The sequence below is a fragment of the Poecile atricapillus genome, chromosome 4 (genome assembly GCF_030490865.1).
Source record: "Poecile atricapillus isolate bPoeAtr1 chromosome 4, bPoeAtr1.hap1, whole genome shotgun sequence".
NCBI classification, from domain to species: Eukaryota; Metazoa; Chordata; class Aves; order Passeriformes; family Paridae; genus Poecile; species Poecile atricapillus.
Window position 1 is genome coordinate 30,518,475 of NC_081252.1, and position 23,613 is coordinate 30,542,087.

Genomic DNA, 23,613 nt, shown 5'->3' on the forward strand with positions numbered 1-23,613 from the left:
AAACCTCAAAAACCTAAACAAGACACAGCAGGGGAAAAAAGGAAGATGTAGTGGCGAAGGTTGAGGGTTTGGAGCAGTTACACCTCTATCTGCAAACTCCTTCTGAAAGCTGCTGACAGAGCTTTGGCATCTGATCATCTCCTGACTGCTGATTAACATAGCACTGTTTTATATTTAACTCAGGCCAGAACAGGAGGGGCTGGGGGTGGGGTTGCACTGCTTATAAGGGGAGCACGACAGAAACAATGTTCTTCTGTGTCAGTTCCCTCCGTCTCCCAGTCCAGCTGCACTTCTTTTGATCACGTTTCCTCCAAATGCATGTTGCCTTTAATTAATTGAGTGTCTCGTGGAGAGCGAGGTGCGGGAGACAAGCAGAGAACAGCTATAGCTACACAATTAAAATACAAACCAAGACTGCTGAGTTTACTGAATGCAAGTGCTGAAGTGGCTAATAAGCTTTTTTGTGGTTAATGTTTTGCTCTGAGAACAGACCTAGGAGCAGAGATGGAGGGCATGGATTTTGAGGATGAGAAGTCCAAGAGATACTGCATTAAGACAAAGCATGTGGCTATCATCTGTGGAGTTGTGGTTGTTGTAGGACTTGCTGTGGGGCTTGGTGTGGGATTGAGCAGACCCAAACCTCCAAAGGCAACAGAGAAACCAACAACAACAACAACAACAACAACAACAACAACAACAACAACAACAACAACAACAACAGCAGAACAGCCTCCTCCCCCAGTGGATTTGGGTCCCTGTCCTTCCAAGAATGATGAGACTGGAGACTGGAGACATTTTAGGCTTCCCACTTATGTCAAGCCTGTCCATTATGATCTGGAAATCAAGCCTGAAATGGAGAAAGACACTTACAGTGGGACAGTCAGTATATCCATTGCTTTGGAAAAACCAACCAGCTCCCTGTGGCTTCACCTGCGAGAGACCAAGGTTACAGAAATACCCACACTCCGGAAATCTTCGGGACAGCAGATTGCTCTGAATGACTGCTTTGAGTACAAGCCACAAGAATACATTGTGATGAAGGCAGCAGCAGAGCTCCCTGTCACTGATGAAAGTGATCCCTATGTGCTCACTCTGAAGTTTCAAGGCTGGCTGAATGGTTCGCTGGTTGGGTTTTATAGGACCACCTATACTGAGAACGGACAGATCAAGTAAAGCAGTTTTATTTATTAAACTTTATTCTCTATTTTTACTTGCTCAGGTTTGCTCTATTCCTGTTTCAGCTTTTCACTCTTGTCTCTCACCAACTTGCTGGCATTTCTGGGTTGTTTTTTAGTTTGCTTATTCCCCTAAGGAAGATGCTGTATTCAAAACCCTTTGGCTTCTGACTAGTGAATGTGGGCTGGAGAGATGAGAGGTTTGCTATTATTCTGAAAAATCTTGTCAAACTCTACTGGTCTGAGCTTACCTTTGAACTGAATGACTCCCTCAGAGAGCTGGAGAGATCAAGGCCTGTTTTCATCTCTATAGTAGAATAAATAGCATACAACTATCTAACATAACATAACACCCTCTCCTGTTATCCCCAAGGTAACAGTTTTGGTTTAAAATGTTCTGATAGTTTTCCTGATAGCATACCTCCTTGGTTTTGTAAACCTAAGGAATATTCAAACCAGAACTTCCCTGTCTCTCTTGCAGCTGGTTTAAATTATATGTAGGAAAGTCTAAACAATTAGGGATTATATTTTACTTTTGGTTGTTTTTTGGGTTTTTTTTCTGTTTTTGGTGCTCCATCTCTTCCTTATTAATATATCAACAGTATTGATATATTGATATATATAACAAGAGCCTCTACCAGTTCAGCTAACCCATTGCACTTGCCAGGTTTGCACTGCTTCAAGGTGGAAGCTTGAAGAAGCCATTGCCCACTGCCCAAAGGCTTCTCTTCGCAGTTAATGTATGGAGAGGACACTCACCCATTTTCTGATATTTACATTTCTGAAGAGACTCATTCCAGCCTTTACAGCTGGGAGGTAAACTTGGCTAGACTTTTACAAGGCCCTGTAGCAGAAGCATGGAGACAAACACTGATGTGTTTTCATGGCATTTCTTTGCCCTTCTGGGACAATGGTGTCATGAGCTTTTCCTCCATCTAGGACTTCAGCATTGCTCTGACTTACAAGGTGTTTTAGTTTTATACTTAGAGTAGCTTTGGTTTCATACTTAGAGCATCTGACATCTCCACAGCTGTTTTAAAGTGCAACCTCCTAGCATCCTTCTAAGTTGAAGTGTGTTACTTCCTTTACATTGGTGAAGGATATCTAGATATTGCATTTATAGCCCCAGGTCTGTCATAACCCCAGAACAGCAGGACCAGAACACAGGTCTTCTGAGTTGCAGAGCAGGAGAGGTGAGTGCCTGTCCCTCAAATCAAGAGAGTATAGGTAGACAAGGGCCGAGTATCTGATACCAGGAAGAAAGGAGGACTTTAAAACTAAAGAAAGTATAAAATGTGAGCTCACTTTGACTCTTCCTACATCTTGAATAGAATGCTGGAAACTACAATTGCAAGGATGATCTTAACCAGCAGTCTGAAAACTCTCAACACAGAAAGGAACTTGAAGGTGTGAGTTTGTTAGGCTTCAGAAAGGCTTTAATGAGTGAAAATTTTGAAATATTTTTCATGTGATTGAGTTTGGGCAGGTTGTTTGTGGGGGTGGCAGAGGTGATGTACATGATAGTAGTAAGTACAGCTTTGAAAGTAAAGTAACCATCAGCCAAGTTGCTGCTATGAGCAGAGGGTAGGGGGTAGGATGGGGTGAGGAAGGACAGTGAGGGAAGGGTTTTATTACTGATTAAAAACACATTTCCCCCCAGCTTTCTCCTTAAAATAATGCTGACTGGAATTCACATTTTTATTTTGCCTTTGCCTGAGGTAGACACCATCCTTGGAAAATTTCAACCCAAATAGTTCTGTTCTTGTCGTGTTGCAACTAAATGCAAATCGGATCAGGTAACAGCAATGATCAAACAAGTCTGTTAATAGTGGATGTTAAAGAGAAGAGGGCTGAGGTAAAAAGGAGATCCAACATGTAATTAACTTACTCTATTATCCCTTCTGTGCAGTGTTAGAAGCAGTGGGAGCTTTTGAGAGATTTAATGACACTGAAAGTCAGCTCCTAGGGCTGAGCTGCTCCCCAGATGTTTATCTGTGAAGGCAAAGGTTTGCCAAAGCACAGCTATAAGGCCTTTTGTTTACAAACTGGGCACATGTCCAGGCTCTGCTGTTGCTTAGATTCAAATCTCCCACCACACTTTGTGGATAACAGGTAGAGATGTGCTGAACATGCCTCTAAGTCTGGGATCCTTGAGAGGCTTAGGGAGAACACCTCATTTGGGGATCCTGTTCAGACAGATCACACAATCCCCATCAGGAAAAAGGTGCTTTTGGACATGCCCTGAAGCAGATTGTGAGACACCTTGGAATCATGACTATTTAAATTGATGTGCATATGCAGGTAGGGAACAGGAAAGCAGAAACTTTGAAAATGTAGATTTTGGACACAGACCTGCCTAGATGCTTCCGTGGGTTCCTAAATCTAGCCATAAGCACTTAAGGCCTTTGGTAAAACTATTCCTCTGTCTGTGCATTTCATTTCCCCATTGATGAAAATGGAATAACAGTCCTTCCCTACTTTACATAAAGCAGTGAGCGTAACTACCTTACGTTTATATTTTCTGATCTTATTGAAAGGAGCAAAAGAAGAGTCCTTGGCTGGTGTACTGGGTTATTCAAGTCATTAGTTTCTCGCAAGGAATGTGCTAAAGCCCCCTTGTATTTTTTCCTTATTATTAAAAATAATACAAACATGTCATAGCAGCTGGCTTTGATTTTTGCACCACTATTAGTGACAAGGTATGCTTTCCCTTTTTTAGGAATTCCCTCTGTTGTCCATAAGAGAACAGGAGGCTGGCACATGGCTAAGAGGGATGTATTTATGATTTTATTGAATAGAGAAGTGAAAATTTTTCTTCTGTGTGCAAAAGTAACACTGCTGATTTTCTTCCTCAAGGAGAAAGTTTTCTCAGAAGAACCAATGAGTTGTAATTTTCAGACTCTGAGAAAAATGCTTTAATTAGCTCAGGGAAGAGGGGTTTGACACTAATGCCTTGTACTTCAGGGGAGAGGGAAAAAAAGAAAATTCATCATGGATCTAAGTCCATCACTCTTTTATTTTGAGAACAGCTGGATGCAGTCTCAGCCAGATCTTCACTTCTTATTGCTATGATGTTTACAACTGTCAACTCTAGTTCATATTTAAAGGTCTGGACATCAACTTCAAGAGTGGAAGCCACCAAGCAGTGAAGAAAATCTTATCTAAAAACTACATTATGCCATTTTAAAGTGAATTACAACATTTCATGTTTCTATTGCCACTTCCATGCATGCCATAGCCTGGAGTTCTCATCATCTAGTTTATAAGAAGGGTAGTGCTGAGGTTTTTTACTCCTAATGTCTGTCTGTCTCCACAAACTTATGAGGATAGATGGATTATCACCTTATAAATCAACAGATGTATCACAGTGTTATCAGTCTGTAGGAACAAGATATAAATGTGTCAAAATATATAGCCAAGTTTTTAACCAATAGCAGTGAAGTATTGCCCTGGAGGCTTGGAGTTAACTTAATTGTGAAATAGCTCTCGAATCCTATGAAAAGTAGAGAGTGACAGCAAAGAATGCACCAAGCAAAAAAAAACTCTACCGAGTCTGAAATTATGTTAAGGTGAAAGTTCATTATGCTTTCTGCCCATGAACCTTTGGGTTACTATTCCAAGGAACATGAACGGAGAGAACCCAGACATACTACCTGTGTCAGGCTTGACCCTTGCTGCTGCAAGTTCCTAATGACCAGTTTAGTATTTAACCATCACAGGGAAATGCCAAGGGCAACAGAAACATTGAAAAATTGTTTGTCAAGTGAGCTTGTCAGATTGCTGCAGATCTGTAATTTATGAGGTACACTTTTAATTACTTTTCGGAAAGAAAAACTACCTTAATATAGTTGGAGCAGCTGTAGAAGTGCTGTCAGAAAATGCTCGACATTCCAGATTAATTGAAGGAGCATCTGTGATCCCTTTCACCATCAATCACTGGAGAATATGCTCTGCCACTGTGTGGGTCATTAATGGGGGAACCCAATGTCACTGAGAGAAGCAAGCACAATATGAACACTCAGAACCTTCACCTTATGTTTTTACATGGCACCTACTGTATAGCTCCACCAGCTGGTTGTGCATAACTGAGATGACTTTATGACCCTCCCAACACAGCTTGCATAGCATCAGTTATGTACTAGGATATTCACCTGAACTTTCCATGCTTTCTCCAGCAGTTTCACAAATGGAGTCAGGGGAGCATAAGTGCACCAGGAGAAAACTGAATGTGGTAAATGCAGAAAAAGAAACACACAAGCAGGATGAGATTTATTGGCATTTACACAATTTCAAGGTGTCGCTTCAGGAGATGTTCGAGACCCTAATCCCAAAATAAGCTGTAGTGGGTAAACAACTCATAGACTGACTTATTCCTTTTAGGTGATATAATCAGTTCTTTATTTTAGGTGCATAAATCAATGGGAAAGCTCAGCAGGAGGGTGAGCAAAGTTTTCACTATGCATGAGAGGTCATGCCTCTCTTATTGCCTGTCTCCTAAAAATATTTGATGATAAGCAATTTGCATTAGCTTTTGCTCTGAAACCTAGAGAATTTTGTTGACAGATAAACTATGCAATGTCAATTCATGCATTTCTGATGGAACCTGCTTTTATGAATGGATAAATATGCACAAATATTTGTAGCTGAATTTAGTTTGTGAAATCATTTTAAAAAATGCTTAGAAATTGCAGACAAGATTTCAAAGCCATATAATGAAGTCTTGCCAATGTGTTGTTTGTTTCAGGAGCATTGCAGCTACTGATCATGAGCCAACAGATGCACGGAAATCATTTCCTTGCTTTGACGAGCCAAACAAAAAGGCAACATACAACATATCCATCATCCATCAAGATGTGTACCAAGCGCTTTCTAACATGCCAGTACAGGTATGTATTTCCCAACTGCTGCCTAAGTGGAAGGGTTCTGTAGAGCCACTGAAAGGTAATGTGGGTTGCCAGGTTCTTGCATGTTCACAGACTCTACTACTCAGGCACTGTAAAATTCAGGGTTAATAAACGTTCCATGAACAGAACTGGTTGGCTGGTTAGGACTTGGAGAGGACTAGCACACAACATGGCAGCACAGAGTCAAATCCAAAGCAAAAATGAAACATCTCTTCTGTTGTTAGCCAGCTGACCTTCTGTTGAGATGTTGTAGGTGAGCATTCCCTGCTAACTATAAACAAATATGGGCAGATTCTTCAGCCAAACTGGGTAGGCTCAGAGAATGAGTACTCTGAAAGACAGCTGATTCCCACATGGAAAGTCTGAAATAATCACTAAAGCTGCATAATGGTCCAGAACAGGGATCTGCTGATCACAATTTAATGGCAAATAATCCTGCTAGCCAGAAAGACTAGGATTATTCCTTTTAATAATGGAGGATCTGAAGCCCCATCTGTCAGCTCGTGGGTGTGGACGTTTGTCATTCCACCATGTCTATAATTTCCTGAATAACCCATTTCTAGACCTACTATGTCAAATTCCAAATTTTGCATGAAATTCAATGGCATCAATTATCTACTTCTGGGCTTTTTGGAAGAAGTCTGAATGGCTTTCAGATGTGAGAGTTTCTACTGAATAGTTCAACTGAATGTGTAGTCCATTGTATAAGTTCCGAAGTGGGAGATAAAGTGCCAAGTTTAAAAAAAAAAAAAAAAAGAGCTTCCAGCCTCCAGGCTGTTGGCATTTGCATTTTTCCAAACACTCCCCCACCCAGAAAACAAAGGTCTGCTTTAATTTAGAGTCCCCTAAACTCATTCTCTTAGCAATGCAGCTGAGATATCTATTACCAGGCTGATACAGATGCATCCATACCCTTTGTACATCTAAAGCTCTGACCCATTGTTATTAAAAATCTTTCTATGATACCTTGAAGGCCACCAGGCACTTTGATGAACAACACATGAAAGGAGATTGCAGTACCTTTCCTCACAGACCTCAGATAAGTGAGAGTACGAGCAAGGAAGTAAGGGGATAACACCATATGTTATCAAGATTTATTGTGTTTTGAGATTTATTTTACAGCTTGACCAGTGGACATTGCCTCTATTATGGATCTACAATAATAAGCTTGCAAAGGGCTAACTACTGCTTCTTAATTGATTTGCTAAAAAATAAGTACAGATAAGAAAATGTAGGTTGTGCTGAATTCATACTGAGGTTTGACTAAGGGATTATAGCAGGGAACTTTTTCATCTGGTCAATGTCAATAGCTCTGGTCTTAGTAGTGAGAGAACTTTGGGAAAGATCTTTTCTACGTATGGAAATGTAAGAGTTTGTAAATGCAAGGCATGCTGTATGTTACATGTTCTGTAGTACTTGGGTGGCGTGGAGCTTTGTAATCAGCATGGCAAAATCCAATCAGCAAAATCAGAATCTTATACATTTCATTTGTTTTTTTTACTGGAGTTGAGTTTCTTCAATTTTTTTTTACACTCAAGTCCTGACTTTGTTGAAATAACAAAAGATATAAAAACAGAGTCAAAATGGGTAAAATAATGGAAAATTAGTGAGTGGAAAATTGCAAATACCTTTTCAAAAAGGGATTATGGATATATCTGTGAATAGGTGTTTTTGCTCATGGAATTATATTACCTGTAACATTAACTGTCTGTGCTTTATTTATATTTTGTTTATAACAAAAACTCTCATGAACCACTGTATCTCTAGGAGGCTAATGTCTTTTATATGCTTTTGGCTTTTGTTCTATTTAAGTTAGTCATCCAGTCAGAAGCACAAAAGTTTCCAGACTATAGAAGAAAAGGAATAGAAGAAATATATGTTCAGAATAGAATCACAGAATAAGCTGAGTTGTAAGGGACCCATCAAGATCATCAAGTCCAACTCCTGGCCCTGTGCAGGACAACCCAAGAGTCACACCATGTCCCAGAGAGCATGGTCCAAATGCTTCTGGAACTTTGTCAGGTTTGGTGTTGTGACCACTTTCCTGGGGAACCTGTTCCAGGTTTCACCCTCTGGGTGAAAAACCTTTTCCTATAATCAAACCTAAACCTCCCCTGACTCAACTTCATGCCCTTTCCTCAAGTCCTGTCACTGGTCATGGGAAAGAAGAGATCAGTGTCTACCGCTTCCTATTTAGTGCTGTCAGCAAACTTGAAGGAAAAACCATCTGGGAAAATCAGGAATGTTTTTAAATTTATTTGCAAAATAAAAACTATGATCAACACTAAATTTTATGTATATTTAGGCAACCCACCAATTAGCAGTGCTCATTTGTATTTGAATTAGTTCAGGATAGATTTATTAGACTGGTCTCTATACCAGACAGCATCCCTCCATCATGACTTAAAATGTGATTAATGTATTTAAGAGAAGGGAGAATTCAGTCTCTTCTCTGCTCTGTCCAAAGTGATGTTATTTTACACAACTATTGCCAGAACAAAACACAACATACACCAGAAAACTCCTGTTGGCAAAATTTCTGTTCATGTTAACGATTTCAAATCCCTGATGAAAATTAGAGCAAGGGATATTTAGTGCCAAAAAAGCAAAGTACCATTTCATGTATTGTAGAAGAAAAATACCTTGTCTGTTCTCATGCCTTCAGCATGAACAGAAATGCCAGAAGAGGTGGACCTGGAGAGGTGATTTGTTGCTCCTATGCAGTTGCAGCCTTTATACAAATATTGTACTCCTATGCATGTGTTTGCAATTTCAAAAATCAATTTGATTACTTTTGCATTTCTGCAGAAAACTGTACAGCTTGGTGATGGCTGGAATCGAACAACTTTTGAGAAGTCGGTCCCCATGAGCACTTACTTGGTATGCTTTGCAGTGCATCAGTTTGCCTGGGTAGAAAGAATATCAGCAAGTGGAAAACCTGTAAGTCCTTCTGCAGCCTGAATGTGGTTCAGATGGTAGATATGCCTTGATTTGCATTTTTTCTTAAAAATATCTTTTTATACAATCAGTGACATATTTTTCCTTTTCCTGTAGTTTATTTTATGCAGCCTATTTTATCAGAATAGGTGTTCACAGTGGTCCCTCTGACTTTGACTACAGAGTGTTTTGCAGTTCTTCCCTGTCTCCCATCTTTGTGAGGGCCAAGTTAGTACCTCCCATACGAGCACACAGGTGAGGAAAGATCACTCTTTTTCCAAATTCATCTCTGACTCGAAGCCCAGTGACTGAAGGAATGTACAAGTTAGGGAGTACAGGAGAGTTACAGGCCATGAATACTTTATAGTTTTCTGTGGGTTAAAAAGAGTGAATTGTACTTGATGTTATTACAGCCTATACGCTGAGACACAGGATTACAATGCTGTGTGCCATTATGTAGTGGCTTGCTTTGTTTTACAAGAGTGGCAACAGGCAACTGCCCAGTGTAAGCTCTGTAAAAATAAGTATAGAAGTGATAGTGTCTGCCTAAACAAGTGGGTATTTGGTAGATCCCCTAATGAAGTGAATAGGTTTGAACATGAATCTATTAAATTAATATAGGTCCTTCATTTAGGTGCAGTATGCAGGCCAATCCATTTCTTGCTAAGATTCAAATCTCCTGAAGGTGTAGCTGACATGAAGAGATCCCAAGACATTATATTAAATCACAAACTGAAATCCAAAATACAACTTGCCCCTCAACAGAAACTCCTCATTTAGCCTAAACTTAGTTTGGGATACTCAGCCTGATGTTAATTGTTTATTGGTTTAGATATTTTTCTTATCTGATACATAGAGTGATCATTAGGGCTATATGCCCTTGCTTCTTTCCCTTCCTTTCCCCTTATGTAGCACAGAGTCTTGTCGCTCACATGAGCTAGCAGTGCTTTCCTTGTTTTCTGGAGACAATGTCACAAATGGACAGGGAATCTAAAATAAAACCCCAGCCAGGCTACTGTTCCCTTAGCAAGCTAGCTCTTCCTTAGTTTCTTCAACTGAAAAAGCTCATCATATCCTTCCCTACTGAAGTCTGTTCACTGATGTTAAAATCTGTCACATAGAAATCTCCAAAGTTTGATTCAGCTCTTAGCAAAGGCTTCCTGTCACAGAACTGTGCAGAGGCCTCTCTCTGTGCCCTCAATAGTGTCATGTTATATGCTTATCTACTTGACAAATAACTAAAGCTAAATTACACTTAGATAAGCAAATAGAGCCTGGTTTGAGATACAGATATAATATTCTTAGTTCTCTGCTGTTTGGCTAAGTAATTCACAGGAGTACATTTTTATGCCTCCCAGTCACACAATTTTGTTCACCAATGCTCTTCAGCATAGCTGATCCACTCATTATCAGGGACAGGACTTCGACAACTTGGTCTCAATAGATATCCTCTAGAGTTCAGTTCCTTTAAAAATCAGAATTTGTCTAGATTTTTGTGCAGAATATAATGCAGTGGGGGGAAAAGTGTACTGAAGAAGTGTGCAACACTGTTTTCTACGTGCAGAAGTTAAACATTCACTACTTGTCCATGCCACGCTCCTGAGTAGGCCCTGAGGTCACTGTTTTTTTCCCCAAGCAAAACAGTACAGCCCACAATGTTCCTGACTGGTTGTAGTTTTTCTAAATAAAAGGGAGTGTTCACTGAAACATGGTAATTAAAGTGTGTGTGTGTAGAAGCTGGAGTATTCGTGTCAGTACAGAGGTTGCCTGAAGAAACATCTTCTAATTCAAGCCTATGTTACTACATATTTTATTAATGCTGTTCACTAAACAATGTCTGAGGACTTGCCTGCACTAGAAAACTTGGGGTTTAAGTGAGGTTAAAATCATAACTTTCCTTTCTCTTAACATGGACATAGTTTTACCAATATAAAACACATGCGTAAGACCCATCACTAAAAATTATCTTTTCCCCAGGGAAACCAGGCTATCTTTAGGGGCTTTAATAATATGTATAGAAAGTTATTCATATATATAGAAAGTTAATCATATATATAGAAAATTATTCTTCTAACCTTTCCAAGCCTTTCCAAGGCTTCCTGTCCAAGAATTTTGAAGACCAGCTGAACAATGAGGCATTTAGATTCACCAACTACTAAAAAGAACATTCCATAGTTTGCTGTGTAAATTTCTAACAATAAATCTCTCATTCAACAGAAAGTATCCACTTGATCCATAAATTACTTTCATAAACAACAGCAAGAGCATACAGCTCACATGACATAGTAAATTATTTTAAAACTCTGCCAGTAACTCTGAAAGCCCTAATGAAGACATTCATTAAATCAGTGGTGGGAAATGTGCCTACAGCTGGAAACAATGCTCCTGAGCTGATTACCTGTCAGGTACCGAATATCTGGTTTGGAAAATCACAGAGGAGATTATACAAATGAAACCCAAAGTCAGTTTTAGTGCAGGCTGAAGGTTTTGGAAACCATTAATATGGATCAGCTAGGGGACTGAAGACTGCTAAATTGGGTAAAGAGCTTACAGAAATGGAAATTGCAGATTGTAATTGCAAACTGACCCTGGGGGAAATCCCCTGGCTGGAATAGATTCCCGATTGAATTTCATAAGCTTTTTTTTTTGTTAGTTTTTTATTTTTTTGGGTTTTTTGGTTTTGTTTTTGTTTCAGCTTTATTTCTGACCACTTTCCCATCCTCCCCTCTCATTGGAGGAAGTGTAATTTATGGTATTGAAATCAATGTGTTGTCAGTTTCCAAAACAGTTCCTGGAATAGACCAGCTCCTTTTCTCTGCTTGGGCCCTAAACTCCTGGCTGTAAGACAGCACTGAAGGAGTAAACAAGCCACACCAGTGAAGTCAGATGAATGTGTCCCATTCATAAGAGTCATGGAGCTGGCAAAATGAGTTAGATCGGTTTTCCTAATCCATATTGAAATCTCTAATCCACACTGGAGATTTTCAGGGATGGGGAAGAGAACAGCCAACATACAGCTCCAGCAGGTTTTGGGACAAAGAGACAGAGGGAAAGATCCCTAAAAGGTTCCATGAATTCTGAGCTCAAATGTTGTCTTCACAATGTAAAGACTTCTCAAAAGGTTTTTTCAAGTTGTAGGCCTCCTCATCATGGGCATGGGTGCCATAAAAATTCTAGTCCTCCAGAGCTTTCCTACTGCTTGACAACAATAGCCAAAGCAGTCCCAGGGACCAGGCTTCAGGGATAGAAAGGCCAACATTCATCACATTATTTTTTGCATTTTATATATACAGGAGGAGCACAGAAATGGTCACTCATCACACACAGGGCAACCAAACATGCAAGTTTGCCCAGACTTTCCTGGTCATAAAAGAGAGAACTGATTTTTGCCTATGATTTCCTGGGGAGCAGCAGCCCAGAAGGCACCAAAGCTGAGACTGAGTGGCTGTGTGGCCCAACACAGTTGGTCAAACAGCCACTCTACCTGCACAGGCCAGCATGTCTGGGAAGCGTCACAGATCTAGTAAATGCACTGTCTTCAGTGGGTTTGAGATCTTCAAATATACAAGGACAAGAGGAAATGATAATGATAGCACATAGGAAAGGTACGAAGAAGCTGAGTAAGATAAGATGCTATGGGCTTCTGACACTTTTCAGTACAGATGTGCTCCTGAAGATTGATCTGTGGGATCAGTCAAGATCAGTGAACTGCTCAGAACAAGTGGATCCCATTTGATTGTGCTTTCCCAGTTTCCTTCTTGACAAAACCAGGCCATGGGGAAGTAGGGGCTGGTATACAATCAGGTCCTGCTCCAAGCTTGGCCACTGTGAGCCTCTGGACATGGGTCTTGCTAGTTTTACACTTCAGACGAACAGTGGAAAGTGTGCATATATTGACTTGGTCTCTCTTATGTACAGCACTTGAAAAACTTTGTTAAATAAATGTGATAGGGAACAGAATTCAGTGTTCAGGCCAGTCTCAGAAAAAACCTGCAGTGTTATTGATATGTATGCTAAATGCCTTTTCAGTGTTTGACACCTGATTCTTTTTAACTGAAAACTTTTCTAATTGTGTCTCTGTATTTTACAGCTGAGAGTTTACGCCCAGCCACAGCAAATACACACAGCAGAATATGCAGCAGATGTAACAAAAATTGTATTCGACTTCTTCGAAAAGTACTTTAATTTGAGCTACTCCCTTCCAAAACTAGGTGATTATTAACATTTATATTTTTCATTTTGTGAATTCATTGTTGTGGTTATGTTGCTCTTACAGAACTCTGTGCTTTGGTGGAAAACAGCATGAAAGCATTTGGCTGCTAACCGCTGATATTATGTCAGGATGTTTTAAAAACTGTACCAATGTAGTTCAAGATGTTTCTAAATGTCATGATGGATGAGTTGGTCTCTGTTACTGTTTAGTTACCAGTTCTCACAGTTCAGTTTGGTGAACTGAAGAACTGGTCCTGGCATGTTTATTTTAAAGCGTCTTGTGGGAAAAAAAAGGCAAGCATTGGTGTCATCAGCAAAGGACCATCATGAGTTAAAACAGAGCCAGAAGTTTCAGAAAAATATGTACCACTTCCATGTGAACTTCTGGACAAAAGTCAGCAGTGAGATAAGTGAAGATGTAAACTGCCAGAGAGTATGTCATATTATTTATTAACCTTAGTGCAAAGTGGGTGTGTATCCACTTTTTAGAAAGATGAATGTGGTCCAGCATATAATTTGTAGTTTCTACTGCTGAGCTAAATAAAGATCTGGGACTAAATAAGAGTGGGCACACTCTCAAATTTTGCCCACGGTTACAAAACTAGCAAAGATAAGGTAGTGCATTTGGACATCCTTTAGCATGAAATGGACTCTGGATCTGATTCACGCAGTTTAACATGCACAAAAATCAAGCTGAGAATGCAATCAGAGTTTTGGAAATTCTCCCTCCTAAGACCTACAAAGAGGTGATTCAGTTAGGTTCATGAATTTAAAAGGATGCAAAAATACCAGCTGCAAACAAGACAAGACAATATAAGGGGGAAAAATCCCTAAAACTTTGAAGACAATTAATAATGCTGTGCAAACCTTTCATTGGCTGTTTGTGCCTGTACCTATCAGGCTAACCTATGTTACTTTAACAAAGACTTCTACCTCCTCGTTTCAAAACAGCACCTGAGTTTACTATAAATATGTTCACATTTCAATGACAACTGAATTAGGGAAACCAGTACAATATGATGTTCTTTCACACACTGGTCCCCAGTAAAAATAGGTACTATATCTCACCTGTGCTTTATATTCAAACTTTCACTGTCATGAAACCCTGATGACTTTGCCATGGCAGCATCTGGATAAAGGCCTGTCTGTGTGGCAGGATGGACTGGTATCTCCAGGTCAGCAATGTCAGGATAGATACTTTTGTAGATTCTATACTGGTTTTCCCAGAATGACCAGAATGTTTGATCAGTAACCTTGACTTGCCATGTTGTTTCCTTATTTTTAGAAGTTATCCAGGTCAAACCTGGTGAATCAGATATGTTTCTGCATAATGGTTTATTTAAATATTGTATTTCACATTGATTTATGGCTTCTGGCATTACCTTTCTCCTTGTATCCTCATTTTGACTGTCATTGAAGCCCTTGACAAACTACCAGCTTTGATTCTGTAATCAAGTTGTTTAATTTAAAATAATTAATTCCTATCTTCTGTTGGAGCGGGGTGAAGGGTTTTCATTCTATTCAGTTTTAAATCCATCTGTACTTTTTCACTAACCCACATAGAAAGCCTGTGGTCATTATTTGCAGAAGAAAATGCCAGTTCAATTGAGTCTGCAATTCTCATTTAAACCTGTATTGATTACTGGCCATAAATGAGTGACCCCCACAAATTGCCAGGCGTAGAAGCAGATGTTGTTCACTGCATGGGGGATTTACTTCAGTTAACACGTCAATAAATATTTTTATTACAACAGTGTGACAAACAATGTCATGCTTCATTATTCTACAAATAGTTGCAGAAGGTTTACTGCCTATAGCATGTCCCCAGACAATACTATTAATTTCTGGAGCCAAAATTAAGTAATGTATGATATGCACGTTCCCAGGAGATGACATAGCATCACCTCCTAGGCCAGATCCTCAGCAAGTGCAACTGATCCTTCCTCTGTTAATCTCAGCAGAGCCAGGGCACTTGCTATCATCTGCTTTAGGCCGGTTCTCTTCTTGAACACAGATCATAGCATAGCCTGCAGTCCACAGAAGTAAGCCAGAATCACTAATGGTAAGCAAAAAAGGCTGTAAATACACAGAGAGAGGACAAGCTAATTGATTTAAGGGATACAGTGGTAATCATTGTCTCTTTCTTTTAATGCAGATAAAATAGCTATTCCAGATTTCGGGACAGGTGCTATGGAGAACTGGGGGCTGATCACATATCGAGAAACAAACCTGCTGTATGATCCTAATGAGTCAGCCTCATCCAACAAACAGAGAGTAGCTGCTGTGATAGCCCATGAGCTCGTTCATCAGGTATATTTTAGGCCATGAGTCGCTTTTACTTTTAGTGTTTCACATACATAGTCACAACATTTTAATCTTGAAAATACTGTCATTAACTGCATCTCAGGATCTTCTACATGTATTCAAAATCTGATTGCAAAACATCATGTTAAAACAGATCCCTGTTAGAGCTTCAAAATACCATGACTACAGCCCTGGAATTTTTCTCAGGAAGTTAGATGCTTGGGCCCAAATTGTCAGCCAGTTTATGAAAATCTGTCTAAAATGTCTTAGAGAAACTAATTTACGTGTGCAGATGTCTCTTTTGGGCAGGCAAACAGGGACAACCAAACACTGTGGAGGCTGTCTGAAAACATATCCTTAAAAGCAGAAATCATCAAAGCAAGAGGAAGAAACTAAAAATATTTTCAGTGGCACATGAGTCATTAGCAATCTTCTAAGTAATATGTAATTTTATAATAAAAGTGATGTTTTAACACAAGGCAAGGCCTTCATTCCTATTCAAACACCAGAATTATGATAATTTTCATCTGGCAGCAGGAAAAAAGTAAGCAAATGAATGTTCTATATGCAGATGTGAGATACTGAAATGTACATGTACTATTTATCTAAACCTGCATCTTTATGTTTATAATTGTAGTGGTTTGGAAATATCGTAACCATGGACTGGTGGGATGACTTGTGGTTAAATGAAGGATTTGCCAGTTATTTTGAGTTCCTGGGAGCAAATAAAGCAGAACCAAGTTGGCAAATGGTAATTATTTCTGCCTTGTGGAGGGTTGGCGGGGCTGGGAGGAACATTTCAGAAAGGAGTAAAATTTAGACAAGGATGATGAAGACTTAAAATATATTTATGGAAAACTAACACAGTGTGGTGCAACATAAAGAAAAAGTTGTTTTAAGTTTTTCACCTACCTATTTTAGGGCCTGAAACTAGTCAAAGTAAACTTCATGAAGTTTTAGTCTGCAGGGAAGAATCATTCTTTTTTAACAAGTGAGTCAAGTGTTTGGTTATTATGGCAAATAACACCTAGGTGGGTTCTGGACAGAGCCTTAATAGACTCTCAGGGTTGCTTAAAGGTCTAACTCTGAAAGATGGAGATTTTCCTGTATTTATTTAGTTGGGCTGTACTCTCTTCATGGGACTTAGAATTGTTATCTGATCTGGTATGGGTTGGGAACCTGGGCCTGTCTCCACAGCTTGGGCTATTATCAAGGAGAATACTGGATTCCCGTTCAGCTTCTGCCAGCATTGTTAAGTGTCATTGCAAATGCTCCAACTCAGACAATCTCTATTCTGTACAGAGCAAAAATAGGTAGTGACCGTGGATAGCCGAAGTGCTGACTCTGCCAAGACGCTTTAAGGGCGTTGCAAAGAAGTTAGCCTTAAATATGCGTTATACTCTGTGAATAAAGGGAGTTTTCTTGCTACTTCCTTCCTCCCCTCCCAAACAGATGTGATGGCACATAGCATGCATATTTTCCACAGCTGGCTAGGTGTAATGAGATTCTGGGTGATAAGACATACACAACATATGCCAGTGGAAGGGAGCAGAGTAGGTTTTGCATAAGTTGAACTTGTTGAAATCTACTATCTCCTGAGCCTAGTGACTTTAGAAGCGGTGCCTACTTGCTGCTTTCCCTACCTGTCTCCCTGTGGAGAGGCTAAGAACAAAATCATTCCCTGGGTCTCTTTTACGCTTTAAAGTAGATCTGTTGTCCCAACTATGTCAAAAAAATTCTAATTACTGAGTTTAAAATTTAAAAGACCTTTTTTATCTAGATACTATGTTAATCTAAGACATTTCAATTTTAATCTAGTGAGTATTAGAAGAGGAAAGCTAAATTAAATTTCAGTCTTTTTTGGTCAATATTGATTAGGAAATAAGGGGATTTTGACTGCTGGCTACCTAATCTTTTTTTTTTTTTTTAAATATTCAAATCAATTTTAAAAAAACATTATAAGCTTGGGATGGGGAGCCCTTCCTCCTTCTTCCCTCCCTCCCTTCCTACCCAGCTCTTCTTTTGCAAGAGGAAACCATGCTTTATAAACATTGTCACACTTCTGAAATTGGTAACACAGGCTATTCTTTTTACCTACTGGGGCAAGGTGGGGGTAGGATGGGGGTGTCTGTGTTATGATACACACAGGAAAACAGGATCTGCAAAAGACAATTTATCTGAGTTAAGGAGAAATTGTATCCATCCCCTGTCAGATGTAAAAGAAGAGCTTTCAAGTCCTTCTTTAGAGGGCATGAAATTTTATTCTATTTCAAATTGTCTAGAGAAGCTGAAGTTCAAACTATTTATTTGAGAAGTAGGCATATACTCCTGCCTTTGTTTCCATTCTAACGTCTTCTCTTTCTCAGCTTGAACAGGTTTTAATTGAGGATGTGCTTCCTGTGCTGAAAGATGACTCTTTGCTGTCTTCTCACCCAATTGTAGCCGATGTGTCATCTCCAGCTGAAATCACCTCTGTGTTTGATGGGATATCTTACAGTAAGGTAGGATATTCTCCTGTTGTGGCTTTGGATGCAAAGGAAGTGGCAGCTTTGGAGAGACGATGAAAGTGCTCATTATCAGGACTCCTAATTTCACTTGAGCTGTGTCTGTGCAGGTCTTTGTTCTGGGTCATTCCCAGCTGCTGTCAGTGACGATGCAGTTAAAAGCAGCTGCGAGAGGAGCAGTGCGGCCAGAGCCTCATCAGCCACTGCACAGCACTCAGGCCTGCTCACGACATGCAGTGATGCAGGCAAAGCACAGTGTCACCAGCCTCTGCCACTAGAGGGTTGGGTTTAAAATTAAACTAAAGCAGGTACAAAGCACATCCCTCTCCCACCACCTCCTGCTGATGCAACCCAGTTATGTCAAGTCTCATAAACTAACGCAAGGGCAGAGAAGGCAAGGGCAGACATCCAGGTATCCTCTCTGTCACTTCTCCATCACACTTGCAGGCCAATATAACTTCTGTTTTGAGGAAGCAAGGCAGAGAACCAAGCAGTGAAAACAGGAAAGTGACTTTTTATCTCAAGTTGCTCACAGTATCTCAGCCACCCAAAAAACCTTAGCAAAGATGGGTTACACCAGTTTCTACTGGCATTGGCCTAAATTGGGAGATAGGTTAGCTCGGCATTTCACTGAAAGTTGAAGTGAAAGTGGAGCTCAGGAGTGCATTGGAGTATAATAGTCTGAAGCTCAGGAGGTGGTAGCAGACACTCCATTTAGTATTTGATAAGATTTTTGCTCATCCCATCCCAATCAGTGACAGTGAGGACCTGTGCCTATAAAGACTCCCTAAGGAGCTAGTTGGAAGAATACCTTGGGTCTGCCTGAGCAGAGAGATACTGGAATGCTGGAGTGATCCAAGCACTGTTGTGACCAGGGCACACAGAGGCCTTGGGGAGCCCACGGTCTCTGGTAGCACTTGCCATGTGGGGCGGCAGCCTGGAGCTCCGTGCGTGTGGGAAAGTGCTGCGAGGTCCAGAGTGTGAGGGACACCTGCAGCCTGGTTCACCACCAGCTGAGGATCATCACTTTGAAGACCCAGCCTGGGAGGCTGAGGCCAGCTTGTCTCCCTCCATATTGGATGTAGCCAAAGCCACTTTGTCCTTAGACAAGCCTTAGACATGCAACAAAGCAGGTGTCCCCCCACATCCAATCAGGGAGTCTCTTCACTGAAGAGCCCCAACAACACTGTTTCCTCCAGTTGTTTTCTGTGGTGCATCAAGAGACAAGCCCAAAGAAGCACAGGAGGAAACACCCCTGTCATTCTTCTCCTCTACCAGCCATCTCCCTTGCTGCTTCTGAACCTGATATGCCATGTTTTTATTGGCACCTTCTTGTATGACTCTGTCAATGTTCCCTATCTGATGCCATAACATGCTTCCGCTGAACCCACAAAATCCACCATTATTAAATACTGCTTGTTGCTTCCCCTCCAAGCTCTCGTTATCAGCTAAACATAAAGTATTGCATTGACTTTAGCTTTAGCTGTGCTGAAGTAACTGTAGATGCTACTTTTATTAGCTAGACTTGATCCATCCATTTCTATCAGTTTTCTGTTTTCAATTGTTAAATCCTCTATCCAACAATACAACCAGGATTTATTGCATCATAAATGCCTCACAGTCAAACCATAAACCATGTAAAAACCTGCATTGTGTAACACTGTTTTTAAATCAAAAACAAAAGGCATGAAATATACAGAACTAAATCAAATACTCTGGATCAAGATGTATTTTAGTGGTGAGCTAAGCAAAAGACATACTTTTGCAGGGTCTGCAAAAACAATAGAGAAAAAAATCCTAGCTTTTACTCATCTGTTTGTGCCTAGATAATTGCTACATGAACTCATTTTTTTAAGCAAAAACACTTGAGGACTTGTGCATTGTTTGGGAACAGTTTGCTTGGGATATAATTTGACTTGGGTTATAATTTGGCTTGAAAGAGAAAGTCTTTGCATAGATTTAGCTCAAATTACTGTTGGTATTTATATATAAATGCATGATAAAATTAGCTTGTTTCTTTTTGGCTTTATTTTGGCTTCTCTTTTGCATTTTTCTTTTAAAAACAATCTTCTCATGATAATATTCATCACTAAACAAATAAAGCATAATTTGGAATGCTCTCTGTTAGTCTTACCAGAACAACCAGAGAGCTTATCCAATACTAGAACCCTAATGAATTGCCTAAGGGTCTATGGAGTCATTGCAGTGTGTTCTGTACAAAATCCTCTAACTGCTGGGTGATTGGTAGGGCATTATATGCCTAGGAAAGCTCTACTAGAATAGAGCTGGTGAGTGAGTAAACAATTAATGTACATAATTGTTTTAATCTGCTTTGAAAAGTATTTGCATCTCATCTCTTTCCCAGTTTAATCTTCTCTTTTATTTTGAAAGGTTTTATTAAAGTAACAGTGATTTTTTTTTTGTCTTAAATAAGATCTGTTAGAAATTTGCTCTTGGATCCTCACATTTTTGGAAATTCCCAGCTACAGAAGTTTAGGATTCATCTTCCACATTTCTGCCACAAACAAATCTTGTCACATACTTGGCAATTACTATGAAATTATGTGGGTGTTGATAAAAGACTCCCCCTATATCACCATCAGAGAACATCAGCTAGTCAAATTAAAGTCACTTTCCTGAGCCTCCCCAAACAGTTGTAAGAAAAGACAGTTATTAAAATACTGGCATTCCTATATTCAGTGATTTTTGTTAGGATGAGTTTTTCTCAAACACACTCCTTCATGGAGTACAGAGGAATGACAAGAGAGGGGGGAAGAGACTGAAAAATTATAGTAGATGGTAAAAGTGACTAACTATACATTAAAATTTAAAGAAGTCTCCACAGTTACCAAATGCATGTATAAGTGTGTATTTCTACTTTGGCTTTTAATATGAATGGGAGGGGATGGTTTATGAGAGGCGATACAGGTGGTAAGAAGTAGCTGAGTGACAAAGCTGAGGACCTGAGGTTCCCTGCTGCATACTCATGGCCTTATGATCACCACTGATTATTAAGCAGCCTTATGATTGTCACTAATGGATATTTGTTCTAAATGTACTGAATTGGTTTTGAACATATTCCATGGCAAACACTTTCCCGATACAGATTTCTGTAGCAGAAAACAGTCATCTGCTGACCACCTTGACTCTCCAACAATAGCCTGGAAAGCACGTTGAGGCATATCTGTTCAAACAGTCCCTCTGCCATGACTCATCTAGTCATTATTCTCAGACACATAAATAGAGGAAACAGGATTTACTGAGAATTCAGATAATATTCTTGTTTTCATAGGACAACTGGATTTTTAAGCCATTCATAGTATTAGGCTCTGAACTGCCCCTTGATTTCACTCAGAAAATGAAAACATGCTAATCCTAAAATTGTATTCGCATCTTAGATTGAGTTTGCACTCCTTCTTTTTCTTCATCATTTTTTGTACACCCTGTTCTTTGTTACACATTGCTTTTCTACTTCTCCCTCCTGTCTTCCTCTTGTTTCTTTCTTCTTTCAAAGATTGTTTAGGTTTTTTTTCTGTGATGCCTAAGTTAGTAACTTCTCGGGTCCCAATTCTACCCTGCTTCAGAGGCCAGAGCTCTTACACTAGTCCTCAGCAAATCTCATTCCTCATCTTGAGATGGAATACCCAACCTGTAAAGCCCCAGACGTGCAGCATTTTTAGAGTTCCCTTCCTGCTGTGTGTTGATCTGGAGTCGTTGCCCCTCTCAGGCTGTTCCCCTGACAGGGGTAGTCCCCGGCTGCCCTCACCCCTGTCCTGTTCAACACGAAACAGGGAGCCCTGCTCACACAAACTGGTAGACTGGCAGGACAGTAACCTGCAGCAGCAGGGCTCAGAAGCTGAACATAGGAACAAGTGTCTGATCACAACTAAAGATTTTTAGATCCAGATTTAAGCTCCACGAGGTAGGCATGCCATTCCACAAAGGAAGTAGAAAAAACACTTCTTCATCTGATGGATGATTTATATTTTTTCCTTACAAAACACTCATTCCTGTGTTGCCTTTTAGATGAATGGAAATCAGAGCAGTGTGGATTGACCTTCTCCCTTTTTCATTTGTCCTCAGGGTGCATCAATCCTCAGAATGATTCAAGACTGGATTACACCAGAGCTCTTCCAAAAAGGCTGTCAGGTAAAGGCGGCACCAAAACCCACCAGACATACAGCCCATCTTCATGTGACAGTAGCAAAGCCATTGTTCAAAAAGGGAGTATCAGAGATCCTGGTATTGGTACTAAATACTAAAATTACTTAGTGCATTAAAGTACTGAGTTGACAACATGGAGAGGAAGAAATTCCATGCTCCCACAGAAGCAGGAATGTGAACTGCATAAAGATTTGATAGCCGGACAGTGAGGAGCTAAATTCCTGACAGTTTTTAATGGAAAAAACTACTCTACCCCACTGTTATGCTGTTGTCAGCTGGGATCCCCTCATTCCGCTGTAAAGTGTGTCTGCAGCTTCCTATGGCCAGGATCCTCCAACCCACACAGGGCTGCTATGTAGGGACACTCTTAGAGGCATAAACTCATCCGTGCCCTGATACAGGGACACCCAGCTTTAGAAAATCAAGGGCTGGGTCAAGGTAATAGAAAGAAGAAAAGGGATACATTGCACCTTTCATAGTCTTTTCTTGTGGAGGGAAAACGTGGTGCTACAAAATGACAAAATGTGAGAAAGGAGCTGTCCCAGAAGGAGAAAGGTTATCTGTCCTTTAGTCTGAACAGACATTGGTACTAATGTTTATCAGTTACAGCGCAGGCTTACCACATTTGCTCTTACTTCCCTCTCTCTTGAAGAGCACATTTATGGGCTGCTACAAGACAGTTGTATGTTCCTGTTCTTCCCCTTTTCATATACTCATATAATCAGAAGGGTTACTCAAGATGGGAAAATACAGCCACCTCGTCCCCAAGAACCTAACCCCTCCCTTCTGCTGAGAGCCTTCAAGAGCACTAACGTAGGCAGCTGTGGCCAACAGCGAAACAAACAGCACCATCTACTGACTGAACACCACCAGGAGCAGGTGGCGTGGGAGGAAAACACCCGCCAAGCAGCCAGGCAAGACGTAGGATGGAAATAAGGTTTAGGCGTTGCAAACTCTTCACTCAATACCATTACTCCTTGTAGCAATCGTTTTGATCAAAACCGAGGGGTGACTAGACTTTCCTGCTTCCACTCTGAGTCCACAGGCAGCGAAATCTTATGAAATATCTTCCTCCTGCTAAGCAGCCTCTTACATTTGTCAGAAATTTGCAACAGGGTATAGTGGTGTTGTTTGTTTTAAACAAAACACAAAGAACTCTTCAAGTACAAATTTATTTCTTACTAACAAGTCACTCTGGAAAATGCTGGCTTTTGGTGTTATGGGATGCATTGGATAGCAAAGGAATTTCATCAGCTGAATACTGATCCATTCAATTTCCCACTCACAGTACTCACAGTACCCATGTATCTCAGTACTCTGTGCAACTGATAGGTATTCTCTGCATCCCTGTACAACTGAATATGTGTATTGTTTTCATAGGTAAAGAAGAAACACTGGTAGTATTTTCACAGT

At 40.2% G+C, this 23,613-nt stretch overlaps 1 protein-coding gene across 1 annotated transcript in view; it reads left to right on the top strand.

Annotated features, from left to right (window-relative positions):
• The first annotated feature begins 263 nt into the window (after positions 1–263).
• Positions 264–23,613, top strand: part of ENPEP (glutamyl aminopeptidase) — a 34,140-nt gene continuing 10,790 nt past the window's right edge. The window contains exons 1-8 of the mRNA XM_058838004.1: positions 264–1,169; positions 5,920–6,061; positions 8,888–9,019; positions 13,107–13,227; positions 15,384–15,538; positions 16,170–16,283; positions 17,899–18,033; positions 22,120–22,185. Coding sequence (XP_058693987.1) covers positions 505–1,169; positions 5,920–6,061; positions 8,888–9,019; positions 13,107–13,227; positions 15,384–15,538; positions 16,170–16,283; positions 17,899–18,033; positions 22,120–22,185 — 1,530 coding nt within the window. The 5' untranslated portion in view covers positions 264–504. The remainder of the gene's footprint in view (positions 1,170–5,919; positions 6,062–8,887; positions 9,020–13,106; positions 13,228–15,383; positions 15,539–16,169; positions 16,284–17,898; positions 18,034–22,119; positions 22,186–23,613) is intronic.